Source organism: Eubalaena glacialis, chromosome 18, assembly GCF_028564815.1.
Source record: "Eubalaena glacialis isolate mEubGla1 chromosome 18, mEubGla1.1.hap2.+ XY, whole genome shotgun sequence".
NCBI classification, from domain to species: domain Eukaryota; kingdom Metazoa; phylum Chordata; class Mammalia; order Artiodactyla; family Balaenidae; genus Eubalaena; species Eubalaena glacialis.
In genome coordinates this window covers 31,509,293-31,526,856 of record NC_083733.1, presented here as the reverse complement: position 1 = coordinate 31,526,856, position 17,564 = coordinate 31,509,293, and the positions used below count along the sequence as shown (strand labels likewise).

At 35.7% G+C, this 17,564-nt stretch overlaps 1 protein-coding gene across 14 annotated transcripts in view; it reads left to right on the top strand.

The window, feature by feature from the left end:
* The window catches only part of CHD9 (chromodomain helicase DNA binding protein 9), a 244,191-nt gene extending 229,016 nt beyond the window's left edge, over positions 1-15,175 (top strand). For 13 of the 14 annotated variants that reach the window (XM_061173544.1, XM_061173550.1, XM_061173548.1 and 10 more), the window contains 5 exons: positions 408-547; positions 862-1,083; positions 6,268-6,396; positions 9,372-9,476; positions 11,843-15,175. In XM_061173544.1, coding sequence (XP_061029527.1) covers positions 408-547; positions 862-1,083; positions 6,268-6,396; positions 9,372-9,476; positions 11,843-12,721 — 1,475 coding nt within the window. In that variant the 3' untranslated portion in view covers positions 12,722-15,175. Of the gene's footprint in view, positions 1-407; positions 548-861; positions 1,084-6,267; positions 6,397-9,371; positions 9,477-11,200; positions 11,293-11,842 lie in introns of all 14 variants that reach the window. The other variant, XR_009697877.1, reaches the window with a different exon arrangement.
* The last annotated feature ends 2,389 nt before the right edge of the window (positions 15,176-17,564 follow it).

The following is a 17,564-nucleotide window of genomic DNA, read 5'->3' as shown; positions in this document are numbered from 1 at the left end:
ACTAAATTTCTATGTATTTTTTTGAATAAACTTTTTCTTTGATCATGAGTATCATTACAACCATTAATTATTTATTTTATTCTATTTTATTGGAGTATAGTTAATTTACAATGTTATATTAATTTCTGCTATACAACAAAGTGATTCAGTTATACATATATATACATTCTTTTTCATATTCTTTTCCATTATGGTTTATCACAGGATATTGAATATAGTTCCCGGTGCTATATACAGTAAGACCTTGTTGTTTATCCATTCTCTATATAATAGTTTGTATCCGCTAATCTCAAACTCCCAATCCATCCCTCCCCAACCCCTGCAAAATGTCTATGTATTTAGAAAAGTAATTACTTTTAATTTAAGAACTAGATTTTTATCACTCTTTTGCATTTTTAATTTGTTAGGTACTCCCATTCAATCAACCCTTGGTGCCAATGGAGTTTTATTAGACAACCAGCCTGTAGTCAAAAAAAGGCGGGGAAGGAGGAAGAATGTAGAAGGTGTTGACATCCTCTTTTTCAACAGAAATAAACCACCTAATCATGTAAGTAAAGTAATGCTTAAAAACTACTGATCCTTGAGTCCAAAATTCAATTCTAGTAAATATACATATTGCTGTTTGTGAATGTTTTGTAGAATAATAAAGATAACTAGAAAATTAGGAGTATACTATATAGCTTTAGATTGTATCTCAGTAGAATCCAGCACTGGCCAAGATTCATGAAATTTTTAAATTTGAAATATTTAGCAGAACTTTAAACAACTTTTTTTTTCCTCTTCAAAAAGAATTGCTTCATTGGACCAAAATCAGAATGCTAAAGCATGGAAATAAAATTGTCATTTGATGTTTTTCTACAGGTTACTTTAGGCTTAACCACCTCACAGATTTCTACAGGGATAAATCCAGCACTATCCTATACTCAACCTCAAGGAATTCCTGATACAGAAAGTCCCGTTCCAGTTATTAATCTTAAAGATGGGACAAGACTTGCAGGCGATGATGCACCTAAGAGAAAGGATTTGGAAAAATGGCTTAAGGAGCACCCAGGTTATGTGGAAGATTTAGGAGCTTTTATTCCTGTAGGTGATGCATTATAAAACTTGGTATATTTTACCTCTATGATTGGTCACACCTATAATGATGAAGCATAAATTCTCACCCACTTATGTGTTCTGCCCAAGATTCAGGAAAATTAGCAGAAAAATTAATGACCATCTTTCCCATGATACAATACAATATCATTTTCCATTTTTCCATTCTGCATTCAATAAGTGTTTAAGTAATAAAAACCACCTCTCATATACAGAGTACTATCAAAGACCCAATGAAGGTTGTAAAGTTACAAAACTGGCAATCTTTTCCCACAAATAGTTTATTTTAAAATAATAAAAATGATCATAGTAAACATTTATTGAGACTTAGCTGTGTGCCTGGCTTTATACTTAGCATGGATTACCTAATTTAACACCCCCTAACTTTATCAGAATGGCATCATTATAACTTTATAAAGAAATGGAAATACTGAATTTTTAAATATTGGGCTGGCCAAAAAGTGCCTTCGGTTTTTAAGTAAAAATAAAAGACACATTTTTCATTTTCGCCAAGAACTTTATTTAACAACATATTCACCATTTTGTTCCACTACCTTCTGCCATTTTTCAGGCAACTTCATAATTCCATCTTCCCAAAACTTTTTATCTTGTTGAGCAAAGAACTCTTCCAGGTGCCTTTTATAGTCTTCCAAGGAATTGAAATTTTTTCCATTAAGAGAATTTTGTAAAGACCGAAATAAATGGAAATCTGAAGATGCAGTGTCTGGTGAATATGGTGGATGAATCCGAACTTCCCAGCCAAGCTGCAACAGTTTTTGCCTGGTCATCAAAGAAACATGCGGTCTTGTGTTATCCTGATGGAAGATTATGTGTTTTCTGTTGACTAATTCCGAACACTTTTCATTGAGTGCTGCTTTCAGTTGGTCTAACTGGGAGCAGTACTTGTTGGAATTAATCGTTTGGTTTTCCGGAAGGAGCTCATAATAGAGGACTTCCTTCCAATCCCACCATATACACAGCATCACCTTCTTTGGATGAAGACAGACTTTGGTGTGGTTAGTAGTGGTTCACTTCGCTTGCCCCACTATCTCTTCTGTTCCACATTGTTGTACAGTATCCACTTTTCATCTCCTGTCACAATTTGTTTTAAAAACGGAACGTTTTCATTATGTTTAAGTAGAGAATCACATGCAGAAATACGATCAAGAAGGGTTTTTTCCGCTTAACTTACATGGAACCCAAACATCAAAGCGATTCACATAACCAGGCTGGTGCAAATGATTTTCAACGCTTGATTTGGATATTTTGAGTATGTCCGCTGTCTGCCCCGTGGTATAATGTTGATTGTTCTCAGTTAATGTCTCAGTTTGATCACTATCAATTTCAACTGGTCTACCCGACCGTGGAGCACCATCCAGCGAGAAATCTCTAGCACAAAACCTTGCAAACCACTTTTGAGGGCTTCCCTGGTGGCGCAGTGGTTGAGAATCTGCCTGCCAATGCAGGGGACACGGGTTCGAGCCCTGGTCTGGGAAGATCCCACATGCCGCGGAGCAACTAGGCCCGTGAGCCACAACTACTGAGCCTGCGCGTCTGGAGCCTGTGCTCCGCAGCAAGAGAGGCCGCGATAGTGAGAGGCCCGCGCACCGCGATGAAGAGTGGCCCCCACTTGCCGCAACTAGAGAAAGCCCTTGCACAGAAACGAAGACCCAACACAGCCAAAAATAAATAAATAAATAAATAAAAAATAAAAAGGAATTCCTTAAAAAAAAAACCAAACTAAAGTCTGAATGTAAGCTCTCCAAGCATATTTTAAAAAAAAAACCACTTTTGACACGTTCGATCAGTCACAGCCCTTTCTCCATATACTGCACAAATCTTTTTTTGCGTTTCAGTTGTGTTTTTACCTTTCTTGAAATAATAAAGCTTAATATGCCGAAAATGTTGCTTTTTTTCTTCCACCTTCAGTATTAAAATGGCTATGCAAAAATTCACCAATTTTGATAAGTTTTTTTTTAAATGCACCCTGATATGACAGCTGTCACAATACAATCTAACAAAATTGTTTTGAATGAAGTTAAAGACAACTAAGTGCTACTAGAGCCATCTTATGGAAAACACCAAATGAACCTTTTGGCCAACCCAATAAATAGTGCAAGGCCACACAGCTAATAAGTCTTAAATCCACTGTCCAAACTACTACACTTAAGATCTCATAAGAATACAGCTTCTGGTTCTCTTCAGATGCATGGTTTATATTAGTCAAAGATGAGAACAGATATATTCATTTGCATTTTTCTTATCCTCTGAAATACTTTCTACTCATTATCTATGGGCGTATGGCTTTCTTACTCATAGAAATCTATTATTTAAGTTTGTAATGCTTTACTGTCAGACGCTGATGTACCAAATTTTGTATCAGTCTCCCTTGATGTTTCTATATATTTTATAAGGTAAAAGAGTAATGGCATATCCTCTGTACAATGAAGTTAGTGGGCTTGGTTCTGTCTGCTTCCATTATGAAGATTAATTGGATAACCCATTGAAGTCATCCCCTACCCCATGAACCTCTTAAGGGCTATCTTATTCACCTTGTATCCCCAGGACTTAGCACGTAATTCCTGAGGCAGAGGATGGTATCTAGCTCCTTGTAAATATTTACTGAGTCAATGATTTAAAAAATTTTAAATGAAAGTCTTTTGGAGACTTAAAAGTGCTATATAAAGGTAAAGTGATTGTTATTTTATTAACAGAAAAAAATTCATTACCTTATTTTTTCATGCAAAAGAACCACAAAAGCCCCAGTCCCTAGAATGTGACTGTATCTATAATGTATATTTTTATATACTTGTATCTGTAATATATATTTAGTTTAATATTTTACATTGCTATTATTGTCCCCAAGAGGTAACCTGGTAGTCTAAAATAGGGAGCCTCAGTCTTGACTTTTGAATGCCTTTCATATCCCTAATTTTTTCAAAAGATGCCACAAATTCTCAAACTTTCACTTAATTCTTTTGATTTTAAAAAAAAAGCCAAATAAAGTTCTTGTAATTATGAGGGGAAGGGTTGTCAGTAAGGTGAGCAGTCATAAAATGAGTATTGCAATTCTAAAAATAATGAGAATTGTTAGTTTAACCATATACTTATTAACATGTTAGAAAATAACATTCATTTATTCAGTCAGTAAATTTTTATCGAGCAACTATTATGTGCTAGTTACTATTTAAAGGGATTTAGGATGAAACAGTGAACAATATAAAGTTCTTGCCCTCGTGGCAGTTATACTCTAGTCTCTGAAGATTGTCATACCTTTCTCTTACCACTGCAAAGGAATCTTTATTACTTTTTTTTTAACTTATAGCAGTTCATCATTTTCACTGCAAATAAACCTTTTGTCCGAATTTTTTATATAACTTTATTATTAAGATTTTAAAACATTGTTATAAGTAGCATTTGTTGGAGTACAGAATACAAGATAACGACTGGTATGATTTCCCAAGGGCACTTTACATTGATAGTGTCTTGGATCTCACACTTTGCTGTGGTATCTCTACAACAAAATGATCATAAAGTGGTATATGTACTATACCAGTGGTATGTATAAACTGCCATGGAAACTGATAAAAGAATAATTACTCTGCCCAGGCAAAGTATCTGGGAAAAGATAGAAAATAGAGCTGACATATGACTGGTGGATGATAAAAGAATAAGTAGGCGTTTGACCAGGTTAATACTGGTCAAATGCCTACTTATTCTAGGCAGGATAAGAGGAGGATATTCTAGGCATTATAGAACAATTATGAAGAGAGTCTAAAAAGGATATAGTCATAAAACAGTGACTAGTCTGATATTCCAGAGTATGTGAGGGAATGAGTGGGGTAATAGTAATTGGATAGAAAAGGTGAATTCAGTGCAGGCTGTGATGGGACTGGTATGCCATGCTGAAGAGTTTGAGTTTTAGTCTGTTGGAATTTCTAATTGTTTAGAAATGACTGCAGACATCAAGCCCTACTTTGTTAACAGTTGTTAACAGAGGTGAGCAGCATGGTTTGGTGGAAAGAGTTTTTATTGCCACCTGCTAGCTGCATGACCTTGATTCCCATTTGTAAAATAAGAATAATATCTTTGGGGGACTTCCCTGGTGGTCGAGTGGTGGAGACTCTGTGCTCCCAACGCAGGGGGGCCCGCGTTTGATCCCTGGTCGGGGAACTAAGATCCCACTTACCGCAACTAGAGAGCCTGCGCACCGCAACTACTGAGCCCACATGCTGTACAGCCTGCCCGCGCACTCTAGAGCCTGCACGCCTCAACGAAGACCCAGAGCAGCCAAAATAAATGAATACATTTTTTAAAAAAAGAATAGTATCTTTGAGTATTGTGAGGATTATGTAAAAAGAGATAAGAAAGTTTATTAGTGAGATGAAGAGAAATGAAAGCCACTAGTACACATATAAATGGTTTCAGAGCACTGAGAAAAATCTGATGTTTCAGGTGAAATTCATCAGGAGAAAATGTAAAGAGGAGGCTCTTCCAGCATTATTGATAACTCCTTCAAGTAACACTCTAGAAATACAGTGATCTTTGAGGGTATTTAAGGAAAGAACTAGCAATGTCCTCCTCATTTCAGGAGCCTACTTCCATACAGAAGATAATACTGATCATTATTAATAATTGTTTAAATATATAATTTGAGGAAAAGGTTCATGTAACATTGTCTTATTCAGCATTTTTATTAATATAAAAATATTTAAACCTTAAATATTTTTATCGTATAGCTATGGGGTAAATTCTTTGATATATTGAAGATATGTGATAGAAAATATATAAGATATCATATAAATCTTCAATATATAATATAAACAGTTGACCCTTGGACAGTATGGGGGTCAGAGGTACTGATGCATGCCACCCTCACAGCCAAAAATTTGAGTATGACTTTACAGTTAGCCCTCCGTGTCCTCAGTTCCGCATCCCTGGGTGCAGTCAACCATGGATCGTGTAGTCCTGTAGTACGTATTTATTGAAGAAAATCCACATATGAGTGGGCCTGCACAGTTCAGACCCATGCTGTTCAAGGGTCAACTGTATTAATATATTTTATCTATAACATATCTTCAATTTTATATGACTAAATTTCTTGGATCAGCTTATTTGTACTAGTTGCACAGTTAAAGATTTTCAAGCCATTCCTTTGTCCATTTATTTTAGAGAATGCAGCTCCATGAGGGGAGACCCAAGCAAAAAAGGCATCGTTGCAGAAACCCCAATAAACTAGATGTGAATAGTCTCACTGGAGAAGAACGTGTTCAGCTGATTAACAGAAGAAATGCCAGAAAGGTATTTATATATTTGTTGTTAATTTTTCATGTTGATTCACTGCTTAAGAGATCTCTAGAACACTATTTCGTTATGCAGTATTTTCTAACAGACCTGGTTGGGTTAAATCTAGCAGATTTGCGGGAAAAGACATGGACTACAATTTTATGCAGTCCAATTTCAAATCTCACATCTTTGTCTAAGCTGTTGAATGAAATAAGCAAGTTAGTTTACACTATCTGTGCCTAAGCAGTGGCCCTGAGCAAGAGCACTGCATCTAAGTCAGTGGTTCTCAAAAGGGGGCAACTTTGTCCTCCAGGGGACATTTAGCAACATCTGGAGACATCTTTGGTAGTCACAACTTTGGAGTAAGGAGGTGGGTGTTGGGGAGGTGGTGAGCAGGGGAAGGATGCTAGTGGCATCTAGTGGGTAGAGGCCCAGAATGCTGCTACACCTCTTGCAGCACAGGGGACAGCCCCTACAACACCAGTCCAAAATGTCTGTAGTGCAGAAGTCGAGAAACTCTGTTGAAAGGGGACACTATTCTCATCATGGCCATTATAGATTTATATATTTATCACGTGATTTTCCATCATTTGGCTTTTAAGTGTCTCGTTCTATCAAAATGGGCATGTTACATAATTTTCTGATAGATGGAAATAAAATGTCTTAAACAAAGGTACCTTATACACTAATGGTACCCCTGTGTTTACCTTCTTGCTTTATTGATTCATGAATGGTAAGAGTCAGGTTTTTCCAAAGTCTATTTCTGAACCAAATGTGGCTCAACATTTGTTTCCCCAAATTGTGTCTGTTTTATGTTTGGATTGGTATATGTCTCTTTTACCTCCTAAAGTAAATGGTAGAACACTTGTGGCACCCTTTTGTAAGTTCACAGCTTTGACATTTTTATTGTTTTCTATTCTGATGAGCAAGCAACAAAATAAGTAAGAAAGAAGAAATGGCCTCAGAGTAAGAACAGCAAATTTCTCCTTGAGTTCCTTCACTCACAAATTAAATTACCCTACATAGGTCACATTAATTCCCTAGTTCTGTCTTGCTCTCTGTTAAATGACCTCACTGCTAGTATAAAAATGCATGAAATCATTTGACTTTCTCAGAAGAAATATTGAAATTGGAAGAAAACCACTTTTAAAATAACAATTGTCTTAATATTATCGTATGCCCTAACTCATTAAAATTAATACTGATTTTTCCCCAATTTTGTAGAGATAGCTTATTCAGCTTTTGTTAGTGCTTTAAAGTGATGTCATAGATGTATTAGGGGAAGAACAAGATGACATTTTAGTTGCATTTTACTTAATTTTATGCTTGCATAGATTGTGTTACAAATCTTTGCACTTCATCTTATAATGAAATTAGCATTTCTAGATATGAATAAATTTCTCTTAGCCAGTTTTAAGGAAATGGAACCATTTTTTTAAATTTTTACTTGTTAGGTTTAACATTAAACACCCTAAATTTTATTTTTCATTGTTGTAACCGGATAAAAGTCCTGTTCATTTCCTTTAGTTTGTAGATTTCTTTATTGTTCTGAGTTTCTAGAGTACAGACTTATGGATTGATCAGTTACTAAGGAAGAGATCCACCTCCTGAATCCCCATAAACCATACAGAGGGCCTCCAGTTTAAATTGGAGCTTAATGAAGGTCATAATAAAAAGGAGATGGCAACAGAAACTTGAGAGGCTAAGTAAAGACTATAGGAAATACTAGATAAGAATACCTATAGGTATTATAACTGGCCATATTAAACCCTGTCTATATCCTAACAAGATATAGTATGTATTCATTCAAAAAGGTGTAGAAAAAGGAATTATTCAAGAAGTATCTTTAGACTCCAAAGGAACATTAAATTGGTAGGTTCAAATCATTTAAACATTTAAAGGGATATGTATATTTTTATACTTCTAAGGTATCAGTTTACATAATAGATAAGTGCATGGGTTTTTGAGACCTGAGTTTGAAAGCTGATCCTGACACTTACTAGCTAGCTTTAGGCAACTTGTATAACTTCTCTGAGGCTTAGTTCCTTCATTTGAAAAATAGAAATAATATATTCTCAAATGGGTGTAGTGAGTACTAAAATAAGTTATGTACTTTAAAGTCCTTAGCACAATAGTTGGCAATATAATAATAATAATAATAGCTTATATTTATTATGTGCCAGAACCTTTGCTGAGGCACTTGAATTATCTCATCTTCATAAAGCCCTATGAGGGAGGTGTTGTTGTTATCTCCATTTTGCAGATCAGAAAACTGAGGTTCAAAGAGATTTACTGATTTGCCCTAGTTCATGTAAGTGGTAAGTCTGACTCCGAAGGGTATACTCTTAACTAGGCTACACTGCCTACCCAGCATAGTAATTTCACAGTAAACGGTAGTTATTTATTTTACTGTTCCAGTAACTCAAAACATTTAAGGGACTTCCCTGGTGGCACAGTGGTTAAGAATCCGCCTGCCAATGCAGGGGACACAGGTTCGATCTCTGGTCCAGGAAGATCCCACATGCTGCGGAGCAACTAAGCCCATGTACCACAACTACTGAGCCTGCGCTCTAGAGCCCACAAGCCACAACAACTGAGCCCGCGTGCCACAACTACTGAAGCCCGCACACCTAGAGCCCGTGCTCCGCAACAAGAGAAGCCACCACAGTAAGAAGCCTGCGCACCGCAACGAAGAGTAGCCCCCACTCGCTGCAACTAGAGAAAGCCTGCCCGCAGCAACAAAGACCCAATGCAGCCATAATTCCAAAGAAAAAAACATTTAAAATTTACATTAGCACATGTTTATATAGTATATTAATAGTTCTTGTGGACTGTGGTAGTCCTTTTTAGTGTAATAAAGATTGTCAAAAGTGGTTCAAAGAATACATGTGTTTTAAAGAAATAAACTGTACAGCACAGAATAAAAGCAAGAAATGTCTTCATATTTAATAGTGCTTTTAAGTGTCTAACAATCTGTTTTTCATTTATAGGTTGGAGGTGCCTTTGCTCCCCCTCTGAAAGATTTATGTCGGTTCCTGAAAGAAAATACAGAATATGGAGTAGCTCCTGAATGGGGAGATGTTGTTAAGCAGTCTGTGAGTATTTCATAAATACTAATTCAGACATCATTTTTAAAATTAGATGCCATTTAATGATAACTTAGATTAAATTTTAAGTTAAGAATTAACAAAATAGGGCTTCCCTGGTGGCACAGTGGTTAGGAATCCACCTGCCAATGCAAGGGACACAGGTTCGATCCCTGGCCCAGGAAGATCCCACATGCCGCGGAGCAACTAAGCCCGTGCACCACAACTACTTAGCCTGTGCTCTAGAGCCCGTGAGCCACAACTACTGAGCCCGTGTGCCACAACTACTGAAGCCCGCGAGCCTAGAGCCGACGTTCTGCAACAAGGGAAGCCATGACAGTGAGAAGCCCACGCGCAGCAGCGAAGACCCAACACAGCCATAAATAAATAAAATAAAAAATAAATAAATTTATTTTTAAAAATTAACAAAATATTCCAAGAACATGTGAAGATAGTTTTTAGTTCACAATTTTTGTTTTGCAGAATATGTTACAGATTTCTCAGATGCTGTTGAGTTAGAATGCAGAATCAATATATACTGATATGTGTTTGTTTTAATCTCTAAGGTACTATTTGAGCAATGCCACAACGAATAGTCAAAGATATTGGGCGGCAGGGGTGGGATTCTCTGGTGGTCCAGTGGTTAGAACTCTGCGCTTCCACTGCAGGGGGCATGAGTTCGATCCCTGGTTGGGAAATTAAGATCCCACATGCTGTGCAGCGTGGCCTAACTAATTAATTGATTGATTGATTGATTGATTAAAAGGCATATTAAGAAAACAAAGATGGGGAAAGATATATATATGTAAGGTTATTCATCATAATACAGTAATAAAAATTGGGAATATGCCAATGGTCCATCAATATATTGAAAAACTGCAACTATTTTAAAAATTACATCTTAAAAGAACATCTAACGACAAGGGAGAAAAAGTTCACAGTATTGTTAAATGGGGTAGTAGTTAAGCTCTTGCAGTATCAAAGCCTAACCATGTGGTAAGTGCTGAATAAATAATAGCTATTATGTCTACAGGTGTCTGAATGAAAAAGACAGGCAGTAAACCTATGTTCAGTATGATTCTATTTTTTTTTTTTTATTTTAGAAAAGAGGTGAAGAGAATTGTAAAATCTGTTTGTATGCACAAGGGGAAGATGGAAGCACACATCCTGAAATGTTAGCAGTGGTTATCTCTGAACAGTGAAACTATGAATGATATTTTTCTTTGTGTTTTTTTGTTGTCGTGTTTTCTGTAGTGAACCCTAATGCTTTTGTAAAGAGAACAAATAAGTTGATCAGTTCAAAACAAAATTTAAAAATAGTCCCATGAGAGTCTTTTAAACCACTGTCTAGAGCTACAGTGTCACAAATGGTAGCCACCAGGCACATGTGGCTATTGAGCACTTGAAATGTGGCTAGTCTGAAGTAGGAGGTGTTGTAAGTGTGAAGCACTGTTTTTGGATTTTGAAGCCTTAGTTTGGAAAAACGAATATAAAATATCTCAGTAATATTCATAGATTACATATTGAGATGACAATGTTTTTGTTACGTTAAATAGACTATATTGCTAAAATTTGTGTCACGTATTTCTGTTTTACCTTTTATTGTGGCTACTAGAAAATTTTAAATTACATATGTGGCTTACATTATTTCTATTGGACAGTGCTGGTCTAGTGGTTCTAAACTCCTAAAACGTTTAGGAATTTTGGTTCATTTGTTTGTTTTTTACTTCTAGGAGTTTTGAGCCCGAGAAAATCATGGGAGAATTTCAAGAAAGTAGCATAGGTTGCCCTCCATTGCCCTGGACTTGGTGCTTCCAGTCTGCAGGTGCTACTGCTGTTGTGAGCCAAGTGATTTTTTTCCCCCGGTTGATTATCTTTTTCGGCTCGGCTCTGTCTCCTTTACTCCCAAAGTGATAGTCAGGAAAGAGTCATATGAAGCATCTCATTTTAATCTTTACTTACTTCTTCTGTCCTTTCCTTATTGTTCTTCCAGATTAGAAGAGGGGCACTTCTTTAGTCTTCTAGAGCAATTGGTGATGTGAAAAATGTAAGGGCATGGCAGTAATAACCCTCATGAAAAAATTTCTTTGGACCTTCTGTTTTCCAGAACTATTCTACTAACTTATGCCACACAGTATAAAAGAGGGCCAGAGACCTCTTTCTGCCCTCTTACGATAAAATGAGAGGAAGAGCTGTTTCAAGCCACTGTTTATACTAAGATGAGATTGGGTTATCTCTCTCATAATTGGTTATGTTATATCAGTACAGAATAAGTTTATGAATGATTACCTATTTTTAATAGCTTATTTGTATCACAAACTAATAGCTATTGATTTTATTTGAAAATGGTTATTATTGATGGATTTTTTTTTTAGGGATTTCTTCCAGAAAGTATGTATGAACGTATTCTCACTGGTCCCGTTGTGAGAGAGGAAGTAAGCAGGCGAGGGAGACGGCCTAAAAGTGGAATTGCAAAGGCCACTGCGGCAGCAGCAGCTGCCACTGCCACCAGTATTTCAAGCAATCCTTTATTAGCCAATGGATTACTTCCAGGTGTGGACCTCACAACTCTTCAGGCCTTACAACAAAACCTACAAAACTTGCAGTCACTGCAAGTAACCGCAGGGCTGATGGGAATGCCTGCTGGCCTTTCTTCTGGAGGAGAAGCTAAAAACGTGGCTGCCATGTTCCCCATGCTGCTGTCAGGAATGACTGGATTGCCAAATCTGTTGGGCATGGGAGGACTCCTGACAAAGCCTACAGAATCTGGAACAGAAGAAAAAAAGGGAAATGACTCTAAGGAGCTAGAAGGAAAAAAAGAAAGGACAGAGAGCCAAAATTCAGAGAATAGTGGTGAAAACTCTGTGTCAAGTTCTCCTTCAACATCCTCTACTGCTGCATTAAGTACAGCTGCAGCTGCCAACCCGTTAGCTCTTAACCCACTATTACTATCTAATATACTTTATCCAGGGATGCTTCTCACTCCAGGCCTTAATCTTCATATTCCAACTTTGTCCCAGTCCAATACTTTTGATGTACAGAAAAATAAAAACAGTGACTTAGGCTCGTCTAAGTCTGTAGAAGTAAAGGAAGAAGATTCCAGAGTTAGAGATCAGGAAGACAAAGGGGGAACTGAACCGAGTCCTCTCAATGAAAACAGCACAGATGAGGGTTCAGAGAAAGCCGATGCTTCATCTGGATCTGATAGTACACCATCGTCATCCGAGGATTCAGATTCTAGTAATGAAGACTGATTCCCAGACTGCACTTAAATTATGAACTGATTTTGGATTTTTTTTCTTTAATTATTAATTGTAAATACCCCAGTGTTGAGTGCATCAATAACTTACTGACTGAACATTTCAGTTATTTGTTTAGAAGTGCAAACTGCTTTCAGAGACGTTTTGCATGTAATATTTCTTAAGATTCATAAGTTTCTGAACTCGTATGTACTATCAAATACATAAAGGTGTAAAATTACAACAAAAGGCATTATAATTTTGTTGGGGGTTAATTTTATGAAAATTATGCTCAATAAGAGTTGTATATTTAATATATTTGCAGTGAACACAGAATACTTTATGCATATTACTGATTTAATTTGAATATAGTTTTACAGCCTCCTTGACACCTATAATTTACAGATCAAAACTCAGCAATAATTTGGGCAGCTAATGAATGTCATGAAAGCTGTAGAATCTACATCACCATCCATTGCTTTAATTACATGAAAATGCTCTAGTGTTGTGATGCACTGCTGATATTTCCAATTCAGGTACAAGTGTGTTTTAAAGAAGAAATAAGTTTCCCAATCAGCCAATTTAACTGGCTACCTGTTACCTCAGCTGAGTTAGTTTAGGAAGTTTACATTCGTTTCTAATTCTATACTTGTTTTCAGGGGTTTTTTAAACACATCCTATATATCATGTTAATCTGGCAAGAAATATGACTTGCTTTTTGCTGAGCTTAACTCTTAAAATCAGTAAAATTAAGTCATGAAATAATCCTGTGTCATGTAACTTTGGCACCCTCTAGACATATTTAGTTTCAGCTCTTCAAAGTTTGGCCTCCTATTAGAAATAATTGTCTCAGATGAGTAATGTCTGTTTCCAGGGTTCAGAAAAGGCAAACTCATGAAATGCCACTGAAAAGAACTTTCAACACAGCATACTTCATGTAAAAGAAATTGTTTGTTTGCTTTATTTGTGTAGATTTCTATTTGTGTTTTACGTCATGGAAATATTCCGGAATTAACAGATGATAGGGTAAAGTAATATGCAGATAATCTCAATTCATTTTGAGTTTCTAGGTATAAGCAGACTAAATGTTGCCCAGAATCAGTGTTGGGTTATCAGTTTATATTAAATATACTGAGTTGCCCATTTTGAAAATGCACTTTGAATAATCTCAAAAAAATATACGTTACTCCTATGAACCACAAAAAATGAAGCCCAAGGCTTCTGATCAATTTCTTAGAACCCTTTACCATGTAAAATTTGTCTGATGTTTGATTTGTGATACAATTTCTCCTGCTAAAGCTGCTATTATTCTGACAAGGTAGAGGTCCAGGTTCACCTTCATATACATTTAAAACAATTAGAACTGAATTGGAAATAAAATATCATTTACATCCTAAGGAGAGATAAGTGTTGGCGTTTTTCTGGTACTTAAATAAGTCAGTGATAAAGTTTGTGAGGGGAAAAGTACCTCACTTCTCTCCCAGAGAAAAAATAACTTTTAGTATGTTTTGATAGAACTCTATTGCTTTGTCATGAATTAAGCAATTATATTGGATTTTCCAAGACCTTTACCAGTAAATTATGTTTCTGTATGTAAAATAACTAACCCCTTATTAGAGAGACAGTGTTATATGTATTTACAAAATTATATAAGTTCCACTGGGATTGTATTATTGATTTTTGTATTTTCCCGAAATAGTACTTTGAATTGATAGTCCTTTATGCAATGTCTTAGCAATAGTCACTATAATGCCCTTCCAGGAGAAGTGGGTAGTAATTCTTCATCATGAAAATGATATATTACATATTTAGTATCTTCCCTTTGCAGTATTGCACCTTTGTTTAACTAGAATACACCTATGAGATAGCCAAAGTTTTTCAAACACAGTTAACTTAGTTTGCCGGTAAAGTATTTCAGCACCATCCACATTTCCCTTCTCTCCCCCTAGCTATACCCACATGATCTTCATTCCTTTCTGTCTCCAATTTAAAATAAAGGGGAAAAAAGCCCTAGATCTTGTCACTAAAATCTAATTTATATCAAATTTATGAGATAAAGTATTTTCCTAATTATGATCAAATGAATTTGGTTAACATCTTAGTGATTCTCTTTCTATGTAATAAGGCAGTTGCAGTTTTCAAAGCATTAAGGCTAGTATTAACTTTAAACATTCTCTTGGGTTTCAAGACACTTCTATCTAGTACTGATTGGGGAAAAGTCCAGCTATCAGCTTAAAAAAACATGCAAACATGGTTGTGTAAAGTTAAGGGTTATAAGAAAAGAAATCAGTAGAATTACATAATACTAAAGTTGCAGTTGAAAGGATATCCAAGTATGTGTTGGTAGTTACTAAAAGAATTATAGCTGTTATTGCCTTGTATTTATAGCCCTTGTTTCAGGTTTCATGATTCAAGTCTTAGTCCAATTTTTCTTTTGGACATTTGCAATATTTACCAGTTGTGTTTTGTGTAGTCTGAATTTGCTTTCTGTAGTTGAGCAAACGTCTTAAAAAGTCATTTGTAATTTATTAAATTACTTTCTATGATGTTCTATAGAGCAAATGGAAGTTTAATTATTTTTTATTAAACATATTCTTTGACTACCCATGATGTCAGCCTCTGTACATGACAATGTTTTTTTATTTTTATATATAATTTATCTTATTCCAGTTATGAAAGAAACCATAGTCATAAATCTTTAAAAGGAAAGTGGAAGAATTTTTAAGAGACAGAAGTTGGCTATAATTATATCCACAATATTATTATTTCCTGAAGTTTTCTTCCCCTGGACCTTTAAAAATCCAGAAAGACTCAGAGATATACCTAACCTCTTAAGTCCATTTTGAAGATCAGTAATTATTTTTTCCCTTGGTCTTAGAGTCTTTCCTAATTCATCACTATTGTTTGCAGTGTTTTTTTATAAATAAGAAAGAAATTTGTTTTTCCGCAAACAACAAAAGTAGAGCAGTGGAGTCTCATCACCCCTCATTTAACTTGAACACATTCAACTATACTGCCATACTTTAGAAAACCTTTCTTTTTTGTAAAATACAGTAAACACAAGTCAACAGCTTCATCTGGTGCTCACCCAGAGGATCAGTAATATGTTCCAGTGCTGGAGGAAGAATTGGCTATATTGGATGTTTTTGAGAGAAGATACACTATGTATAAAATAATGTATTCTGTATATTTTGAGCTGTAGGAGGGGAAAAAGTGGTTTGGGGGGAGAGTAATTTTTGACTACAAGTAATGTTCACCTCATTCAATAAATTTAGAACTTAATCTCTACATAAATGCAGCTTCAGTACAGTAAGCTATTTATTTTAAAATGCAGAAAAACAAAAAAATATTTAAATCATCCATAAACCCACCCTGAAATACTGTTCATGTAGCTATCCAATATTTTTATATGTATGTTATATACATGTAGTGGGTTGAATAGTGTCCTACAAAAATTCATGTCAACCCAGAACCTCAGAATGTGGCCTTAATTGGAAATAGGATCTTGGCAGATAAAACTAGTTAAGATGCAGTCATACTAGATTAGGGTGGGCCCTAAATCCAATGACTGTTGTCCTTATAAGAAGAGGAGAGGACATAAGAAACGCAAGGAATAGGGCCACGAGGCAATAAGCAGAGATTGGTGCTGTGCAGCTACAAGCCAAGGAACACCAAGGATTACCAGCAACCACCAGAAGCTAGGAGAGAAGCATGAACAGATTCTCCTCCAGAGCCTCCAGAAGGAACCAACCTTGCCAACACCTTGATTTTGGACTTCTGGCCTGAACTGTGGTAGAATAAGTTTCAGCTGTTTTAAGCCATCCAGTTTGTGGTAATTTCTTACGGTAGCTTTAGGAAACATACATTTTCATATTAAATCAGTACTATATGGGACAGAATATTGGCTGTTTTGCCTTTAATATACTGGCCTCTATGTCAGTAAGTATCCTGCAGTGTGATTTTTTATATATATATTGCTCATACAGGTGTAATTTATTTAACCAGGAACCTAAAAATGGACATTTGAGTTTATATATGCATTTTTTGCATCCATCCCTAATGATTTCCTTAACCCCTAGAAGTGAAAATACTTCTGTTTTTAAGGCTTTTGATTTGTGTTGCCAGTGCCAATGACATTAGTAACAATTTATACTACCATTAGCAGCATACATTTTGTGCATGCTCATTTACCCCAAATTCTTACCAATACTGTGTATTGCATTTGAAATCATCTTTGCCTTTACTAACAGGCAAAAATATCATCTTTTTAAAAAACTGAAGTATAGTTGATATACAATATTATGTATGTTACAGGTGTGCAATATAGTGATTCACAATTTTTAAAGGTTATACTCCACTTATATTATTATAAAATATTGGCTATATTCCCCATGTTGTACAATATATCCTTGTAGCATACTTCATACACAGTAGTTTGTACCTCTTAATCCCCTCCCCCTATATTGCCCCTCCCCCTTTCCCTTTCCCCACTGGTAACCACTAGTTCTCTATAGTTTTGAGTCTGCATTTTTGTTAAATTCACTAGTTCATTCTATTTTTTAGATTTCACATATGAGTGGTATCATACAGTATTTGTCTGACTTATTTCACTTAGCATAATACCCTCCAAGGCCATCTGTATTGCTGCAAATGGCAAAATTCCATTCTTTTTTATAGCTGAGTAGTATTCCAGTGTGTGTGTGTGTGTGTGTGTGTGTGTGTATGTATCTCCACATCTTAACATCTTAATGAATTTTTAAATCATTCTTCCTTTTTCTTAGTAAAAAATAAGACAGGATGTTATAGAAAATCATGGGGAAGAAGAGAGGAGGAGAAGCACAAAGTAAACAAAAAACCC